Genomic DNA, 9,522 nt, shown 5'->3' with positions numbered 1-9,522 from the left:
CTGGTATGCCTGTGTCTGGCCAGGTACCTTATTGATCCTGAACTCACAGATTTGACTCCTTGTTTTGACCTTGGACCTGACTTATCAATACAGACTCACCTGGAGATCTGAACTCTTGGTCTGACCCTGTTTACTGTCACTGGATCTGCTCTGCTCTCTTTGTTCAGGTACTGGGGGACTGTTCCTTCATGGGTGATGCCACTGCCCTGCCTGCCTGGCTGTCAACTCCCAGCTCAGCTGTGGAGCAGCTCACTCTTGCTTCTCCTTAAGTGTCAAATTCAGTTGTCAAATGAAAAGAAAAAAAATCAAATTGCTTTTCAGACAGCACTTGATGAAAGGTGGGTGGTTCTTTCTATCAATGTTGCTGTTAATTCAGCCTGAAAAGTTTTACAGGAACATGGTATGTTCACATGTGTAAGTATATAAAGACCAGTACTCACGCAGAAGTTGTCTGCATGTCATGCCAGCTTTTGCTAAAGTTCTGCTTCAGTTCATTCATCAGACTTATGCCAAGCTTTTGTTTAATTTCAACCAGGTGCTTTTCTTTGGCTGCTAGTACTTGCCGCAAAGTTGAAATTTCATCCTCTAGCTGAGAGAAACAAAGAAGGAGAAAATGTTAGCTTGTTCTCACAGAATGCTAAACACATAAAATGTTAAGAGGTTAAATGAATCTCATATAAATTTGTGGTTTTCATAAGTGACTAGAGAGACAGAGTCCAGTGCTTGTGGAAGTCACAAAGGCATGGCCAGAACAGAGCTGACTCTACATTAAATTAATGTATCAAACTGTGTCACCTATATGTACCATCATACACATGCATTTGATATGAGAGAGAATTCTCCAGTAAGGAAGCGACTTGACCAAGATCTACTTTAGGGCATTAGGAGTCTCAAACATCAGCTTTTCATTCACTGGTAAAATGGGAATGGGCAGGACAAAGAGAAGACTGGATAATTCAGGCAAATATCTGTCTTTGAGTGGGCAGGCATTTAATTTCATATTTGCAGGCTTTTAGTCTTCCAGTCCTGAAAGAAACAGATGCAAACTCTTAGGAACATGTGAAAAAAATAAAAAGACAAATTGCATGATAACATATGACTTGAGAGTATCATAAAATGTTAGAACCTTGTCATGTGAGCTTTATTTATGCATTTTAGGTCCTACATATGGACTGTTAGCATGACTGAACAGCTCCTACCCAAAGCACAGAAGCACTCAGAAGACAGTGCAGATTGGCTTTTTTAGCACTCCTAGTCATGAACCAAAGTGTAATTTCAAGTTGTAAAGATGCCATTCAGCCCAAATAGAGGGATATAATTCTCCCTGCAGTGGACATTTTTTGAAACATTTAAACAAAGCCAGTGCTTTAGCAAGGCAAGGACCAGAACACAGAACTAAGACCACAGAATCATCCTGCCACTGGCTCAAGACCCAGCTCCTTGGGCAGCACTCCTGAAGCGAGCACGTTTGCGTTCTTCATTCGGAAGCCTCTCGTGACAATCTATACAAACAGCATTCAGAGGTACTGAAGCTAACAAGGACAAGAGACACCAGAGCAGCTGCCTTTCACTTCAGGTTCAGAAATTCCCTTACCAACTGTGTTCCTTCCTCCATATGTTAATAGGATAACATATGGCAGTGTATCTGATTACCATATGCTAAGTTCTCTGAAACCACAGTCTCCCTGTGATTTAACTCCATAGGCTGCAAGGAATGATGCAAGCACCAGCTGAAACAGTGCTGACCTCCAGGGCTATATTTAGGATGTCAATACCAACATTATTTCTATTTAACACACTCATGCATGAATTCTCCTTCCCTGTAAAACTGATTGCAAGCTCATTGTTCTTGGAAAAGTCTCATCCTTGAATCCCCCAACTATCAGTTTCTCTTTTGACACTACCTGAATTATACCAGCAGCTCAGGAATTAAACAGCAAGACTATGAACAGAAAGCAAAAATCATGACCTGAGTGATGCAGATATCAGTATTCACCAATGCCTGTGATGCCAATACTTCACCTGTAAAATACACAACAATCTAAATTGCTTTATTCCTCCCCATGTCCTTTATACTCCATTATATTCATAACCTGCACATGAAATGCTGTTAAGAGGTAGTTGTCAAGAGTCTCTCTTGTGAGAGGATAACTGGTTAAATGCTTATAGAAAGAAATCACAAATGTCAGCATTCCTCAGCAGCAGTTCAGAGCACCCTTTAGTTGTCTGCCACCCACAGCAAACCCCTTAGTGCACGTCTGCACAAGTAACTGTGCTAAAGAACTTAACTTACATTAATACCAGCATGCTTACGTGTACTTAAACATTAATGCTTTCCATATGGGCTAGCACTAGGCTGATCATTAGGTACCTGGATATGTAAACCTTTGAGGGCTTCTATTAAAATTACTTTCCATCTGTTCCATTGAATAGACTTCTAAAGCTGTAAAGCCCTAAGCAAGCATTAGCCATGTGCTCAATGGCATAAGTATGAACAACATCTTTGCTGTATTAAAAATAATCAATTATTTTTCTTTACCAATCAGTTTTGAATTGATAAAATCCTCCTCAAGTTCCATCATTTTGAAATAATGACAGACACAAATCCACCCTCAAGTACTCAGATATCAGTGACAGAAGACTGAAGTAGGTAGAAAGGATTAGGGACTTATAGTAGGATCTTGAAAAGCATTTAAGCAGGTTATGTGCCTAACTCTCATGGAAGTCAGACATCACCTGCTTGGGCATTTTTTAAAAGTCCACTCATATAAATGCAGGCTCCTTTATGAAACTTAAGTCAGCAGAAATACAAGCTTCTAGTCCTCATGCTTCTCTTCTTTCTTAAGTGCAACAGAGTCAGAAGAATGTAGATGAATTACATAGGGACAAAGCTCCCCTCTCCCTTTTTATGGGAACAGGAATCAGAGTTAACAGCTGTTTTTCTTCCCTCTGTTATTGTGTGGGACATGTAAAAGCAAGGAGAAGAGATGACCACCCAAGGCATTATGATTCCCATGGTTGGTTGACAGGAATAACATGTAAATCACAAAGGTGAGAACTCCAAGGAAAAAAACCATAATTACAGACAGATCTCTCTGAAATCTGGGACCAATTAATAATATGTCAGAAAGACAGTGAGGACTAGCACACAAATACAAAGCAATATTTCCCCTTGTTTTGCTCTTTTTCATTATTTTAGGGCAAATTGTATGTTTTACAGGGCTGAACATCTTTTTAAGATATTGGCATGCCTGAAAAACATCTCATCCCAGTTATTACTCAACATAGAACCCTTCCCAGTTTTCCCAGTAGATGCCCACAAAACAGCTCATAAGAAAAACCAGAAAGTACTTATTCAGTAAAATGGAGCATTTGGATAAACTATTATTATTAAAAATTATGTCAGTTAGTATTATCTATATTTGGTGATACACCTGATACTACGTAAAATGTGGAGGTGAAAAGAATCAGCTATTGGTTGCAATAATACTGATGAATGGCTTAAAAGGCAAACTGAATAATAAATTGAGTACTTCTTATGCTTGTCTTAGGCATCAAGGCAGTAAGAGATTAAAATATTATCATGACTCAAGAGAAAACAGAAGCCAACACAGTTAAACATGGGGTAGATTATTTCCTTTTCCCCCACCACTACAGGACCCTAGTGTGTGATGGCCTGATCTGACCGTCTTCACAGCCCTCCACACCAGAGGCAGAGGCTCTGAAAGAGGTAAAAGCCACCACAGAAAAAACAAGTGCTAACTTTAAGCCAGATCCAGTGCACAGAGCTGCTCAAGTACCTCTCTGGGTGCAGCACAGAGGGCAGGAACAAGTGAAGATGGAGAAGAGAGGAAGGCAGTGATCAAATAAAGCAGCAGATGCAGTACATCCATCCATGTCATGTACCACAAATATACCTCAGTACTTGAAAGGAAGGCAGACATGACTGTTTAGGAGGGAGAGCTACCTGAGGGACTGGCTTTGTCAGGTTAAAGAAATAAAAAGGGAGTTATGCAGCCAATACCAGCAGCATGATAATATGCTGACAAAAACTTGAGGAGGAGCTGGCAACTACAGCAAAGCCAGCAGAGAAACCAAGGCTGCAATCCCCAGCAGGGAGGTGCTGGAGCAGTGCTGTCTCAAGGTACTCCCATGGCTCCTTCAAGCTGGTACCCCTGTCTTCAGTTACACCACCACAATTCCCCTGCATCTCTCACTAGCTCACAGCTCAGCACTTCTTGGTCATGCTGCCAGAATCAGCCAGGAGGCAACACAGGTGAAAGTAGTAAGGGAGTAGGAGGTGCCAAAGGTCACTGCCACAAAACCTCTCACATTGCAGAGCCACATGGCTTTTAAACACTCTGGGTTCTCAGGGCAGGCTCACACCCTGCACCATGGCAGGTACCCCTGTGGCAGGCTGTACCATGTATCTGCCCACCCGTGCTAGAACTGAACATCAACTGTCTGCACTGCTTCATCCTGTAGGAAAAGCTGGAAAGCATGTAACAGAAAAAAATGTAATAAGGACCATCTGTATCAGTAGTAGGAAAAGCAACTACGAGAAGGTACTTGATAACAGAAGTTCACTTTGTTAGGAAGAAAATAATATTTTCTTTCATTTCATTGGCTTTCAAAAATCCACCACAAGATGCATGTTCTCTATAACATTATTTCACATAATCCTTTTTGTCAGAAGACACAAAGAAAGTTACAGCAAACATAGTGACAAACTGTCTTTCAATGAGGTCAACCCATGGGACCCTTAAATTTTGATCAGCTATTGTATTTAGTAAACTAGTGATTGTTGTTGAATTGTTACACCTTTTCAAAACTACTATTATAACTTATAATGTTATTATATATAATTTAGTATATGTATACTAAAATGAATCAAATATTTGTAAGAAAATTTGAGCACATTACTCTGGTAGCCTTTTAAAGAAAGCAGTTGTAAGTGTGAGCAGAATAACATAGCACAAAAATAACATGCAAAAATCATATAGCTCACATTTTACACCTCCAGGCTTAGCACCTGTTGATTTATAAGTTTTCCCTTGAGTGAACAGCACCCAGACACATCAGGGACATTCATAAGTAAATTTGGCCATAAATTTGCAGAAAAAAAGGCATTAACATCTTTCCTCAAACTGGAAACATACGGTAACACAGACAGTTGAACTTAGAACCTGTGCATCAGATAGATCAAACCAGATAGCTGCTTTTGTGAAGGTATGGGGAGGGGGAAGACTGCAAGGAGTAAATGACTACTTTGACAAGGGTAATGGAAGGACAACTGACAGCGGTGAGCAAGATAGCTCAAAATCTCAGCCCCCATCATGACTCAAGAGTCATTGTACCATGCTCCTCACAGCGAGGAAGGAAGAGAAAAAGAATATAAATCTGTTCTGTTAACAAGCTTCTGACCTTATGTAAAATTTTCGGGCTACAATTTTCTGCTATTATTCCAGAGTCAGGCTGACCTCTGTAAATTCAAATGACTGTTAGAAGTTTCTGTAAGAGTTACTCATTTTAGCTGCATTGTAGAAATTCCAAGGCTTGATTAGAGTCAGAGCCCTGCTGTGTTAGCCAGACTACACATACAAGAACAGACTTGGTCCATGCTCTGAGAAGCTTCCAGTACAAAGAGACTGCTAGAAGGGGAATGGGAATAGAGGATACAAAAAACCTGTCAGAAAACCAGTAGTGCTTGTTCCCCTCCTAATGTTGGAGAGGGAAGGAGAAAGAGTATGAAGACAAAGAATATGTACAGCAGATACACAACACAGAGATGGAAACTATTTTTTCTGTTTAAATGCATGCACAACAGGTGCTCTCAACAGCTCCCCATTATATCAGCTATTGATAGCAGAATTAAGAATGATTTTTACCTTTTAGAACAGTAAAAAAAGATGCTTGCTCCTGCAGAATCAAACAAGTATTACATAACACATAAGGACATGAAAGAAAATAAAACTATCACCAGTGGAGCAGAAGGAGCTTGAAAGTAAAGACTAACTGCTTTTCAAAAGGAAACTTTAGCCAATTCCCACAGAGGTTTCTTTCTGAAGGAGGCAAGGTCCTACACATTTTTTAACAGTCTTTTCTAAGAACCATAAGCCTCATTTAAGTTTAGACTTTATTCACTCTAAATTCAAGTTTTCCAAACCTTTTTTAGCATAATTATCAGTTTTATTTTGGTTTTAAGCATAAGCTGTATGCCAGTAAACTGCTGTGAGCAATTCAGAAAATAATTCCTAGGTCAGTCAAGATCATAATATTTAAAAGGCAATCTCTCACTTGTGTGTTAGTACATGAATTAAAACATTTCTAGCATGAGCCACCAAGAACTCTCTGCTCCCACAGGAATGAGTAAGCAGGATGGATGCTCAGAAACTCTTGAGATTAATTCTGTTGTGAGGCATTCTCAGATGGCTGCAGGAAGTCCTGGCTTTTTTTCATTCCTCGTTTCTATCTGCATATTAAGTCCCTTTCACCAGAAAAGAGAATATAATCACAGAATGGCTGAGGTTGGAAGGGACCTCTGGAGAACATCTGGTTCAGACCCTGCCTAAGCAGGTTTACCTGAGCATGTTGCCCAGAACTGTACTCAGATAGCTTTTTAATATCTTCAAGGATGGAGACTCCACAACATCTTGGGGCAATCTATACCAGTGCTCAGTCACACTCACATTAAAAATATGTTTTCTGATGTTCAGAGGGAACTTCCCATGTTTCAGTGTGTGCCCATTGCCTCTGGTCCTGATGAAAACCAGGATTAATGAGCATCCCAACCCCTGATTCACTGCTATGTGATGAACTGAACATGTAAAGTTTCAGCTTCCTTCTTATTATTTTCAGATGTGATAGGATCAGCAAAGAATAAAGATTAACTAGTAACTCTGAAATACAAGGCTTGATAAAAGATTAAACTGAAAAAACAGTCTTTTATTTCACTAGAAAATCCTAAATCAGCACTGTAGGTAAAGGACTTGAGAGTCATTAAGAATGCAGCTTCTTATTTAGTATCACAACTTAATATTAATTTGAATATTCCTATTAAGGCAAAAACAACTGTTCCCCTTCATACAGCTGTGATTTCTGTTATTTGATGCCCTTCTGAAACCATCATTAGCTTTTCCTCTGAGCACCACACGAAGAATCTTTTTTCATCAGGTGACATAACCACTGTAACAACACCACCACAGATCTAATATGAACAACTTTCACTCTTTATCAAGGAAGGTTTATAAATAAAGATACATCTTGTCTAAAATGATAAGGTGTGTTTAACTTTCTCTGTACAATCACCTAATAGAAGATATTTAATCTTCAGAAAATACATAAGGAAATGAATTGCTTCATATTTGTGATAGTTTGAGCTGAAGTAGAGTTAACTTTCTTCACAGAGGCTAGTATGGGGCTATGTTTGGGTTTTGTGCAGAACACAGAGTTGATAATGCAGAGATGTTTTTGTTATTGCTGGGCAGAGCTTACACAGAGTCAAGGCCTTTGCTGCTTTCCATACTGCCACACTGGCAAGGAAGTGGGGGATGCATGGGAGACTGGGAGGAGACACAGCTGGAACAGGTGACCCAAACTGACCAAAGGGATATTCCATACCATATGACATCATGCTCAGTATATAAGGTGGGAGGAAGGAGGAGGAAGGAGGGACATCTGGAGTGATGGCATTTATCTTCCCAAGGAACCGTTACGCGTGATGTGCCCTGCTCTCCTGGAGATGGCTGAACACCCCCTGTCTGGGGGAAGCAGTGAATTAATTCCTTGTTTTGTTTTGCTTGTGTGTGCAGCTTTTGCTTCCTCTATTAAACTGTCTTTATCTCAACCCATGAGTTTTTGTAGCTTTTACCCTTCTGATTCGCTCCCCCATCCCATGGGTGGGGGAGTGAGTGAGAGGCTGTGTGGTTCTTGGCCGCTGGCTGGGGTTAAACCACGACAATATTACTGCAGCCTAGAATAATTTTAATAAAAAGGAATAGAATACCTTTATGATGTGTAGTCCATCCTAGAATTAATATCTTCCAGTTTAAGGAAGTAGAAATGGTAACAGTCACAGAAATTCAAATTCATTACCTTGGCTAGCTCAATCTTTAACTCTTCTTTTTCTTCTTCAGAAATCATATTGGTGAAATCAACATCAGTGACCACATCTTCATCTGCTTCATGCAACGACTGGGTTTCCAACAGGCCTGAAAGAGTTGAAAGGTCAAGACAACCATTATTAATTATTTCAGATATGGTATTGGCCTCCTCTAAAATCTAAGAATGATATAATATTCATCCACTAGGAAAAGGACAAAGAAGAAAACAACCTTATCCTGGTAAAGGTCATTTGGATTCTGCTTTTTTTTGCTTCTGAAAAGCTATTGGAAATATCAGATGGTAATGTCTGCCCAGAAGCAATTTAATATGTGTAAGCACCTCTCATTCCCAGAAGGCAATCACCTTGGATCCCACTAATCCCTGATAAGGCATTTCCTTACTGCTAATAATATGGAAGAGAAAAAAGAAAGCTTTTTCTTCAAAATAAGAAAGCTGGTTAATGTGGATCACTGATGCGAATAATAGTAACAGCACACTGAACAATAAAGGTCGTATACTATTGAGCCAAGTTTGCTTTAAAAGTACCTCTGATTGCAGCAATTTGTAACCTGACAGATGTACCCAGCTGGCAGAAGTAAATGCCATAGTGTTTGAATTTGCTAAATGTTAGCAAGAAGCATACCTTGACTGCTCCATCTCAACCTGTGCAGGGTGAACAAATACACTGGGTGTCCAGTTGCTTTCTTCTCCTGCATGTCCAAGACCAGGACCAGTATGCACAATAACCAAGAGTGCACACATAAGTGTTTGCAAAACCTGGACCTGCCTGGTATAACATATACAGATGAAACCAAGTATATCCTATCTTCCAGTTATTCAGTAAAGAGAAGATTGCTGGGGTTCCAGCCACTAAGAGTCTCTCATTCTTTATGGCCTGTAAACAAAACAATGCAAACCATGTGATAACATTCTCGTTCTCTTGGAACTCATTTTAAAGTTCTAGATCTGTTTTTGTTGTGGAAGAAAAATCTCCTCCAGGCTACACCTGGGACGGTACTTCTCCATTTATTTCAGTTCTTTAGCAGGGTAATCAGCCATCTCCACTGACTCCTCACACCTGTAAACTGCTTAATACAGAAGAGAACAATTTCTTTACTGGGTCCACAGAGGCCTATATACTCTATTACACAGAGATTAGAACATAATTTAGTTAAGTTTTGGCAGTAGGGAACAGAGGTTACAAGCAGCTAATCTGTTGAAATTGAGTACTTTACATTTTCATGCAGAAAACTAAACTACCTCCAGTTTTCTGTTATTTCCTCCACCTAGAGTCCCCCAGTGTACCTGGATTTTCTCCTGTTTAACAGAACAGAACTGATTCGATTCATACCATCAACTTCACTGCAGAGCACAATGGGGTGAGCTCAGCCTTGTTAATTACAACCTTCCCTGAGTGGG

At 39.9% G+C, this 9,522-nt stretch overlaps 1 protein-coding gene across 1 annotated transcript; it reads right to left on the bottom strand.

The window, feature by feature from the left end:
- Positions 1-436: 436 nt before the first annotated feature.
- LOC103800311 (tumor protein D53 homolog) lies at positions 437-8,744 on the bottom strand. The gene is given in 3 exon segments (XM_009072687.1): positions 437-589; positions 8,095-8,212; positions 8,710-8,744. Coding segments are annotated over 3 exon segments (306 nt in total).
- Positions 8,745-9,522: the final 778 nt, after the last annotated feature.

The sequence above is a fragment of the Acanthisitta chloris genome, unplaced genomic scaffold, assembly GCF_000695815.1.
Source record: "Acanthisitta chloris isolate BGI_N310 unplaced genomic scaffold, ASM69581v1 scaffold19084, whole genome shotgun sequence".
In the NCBI taxonomy this organism is placed as follows: domain Eukaryota; kingdom Metazoa; phylum Chordata; class Aves; order Passeriformes; family Acanthisittidae; genus Acanthisitta; species Acanthisitta chloris.
The sequence above is the reverse complement of the archived record's forward strand: the minus strand, read 5'-3'. Positions and strand labels throughout refer to the sequence as shown.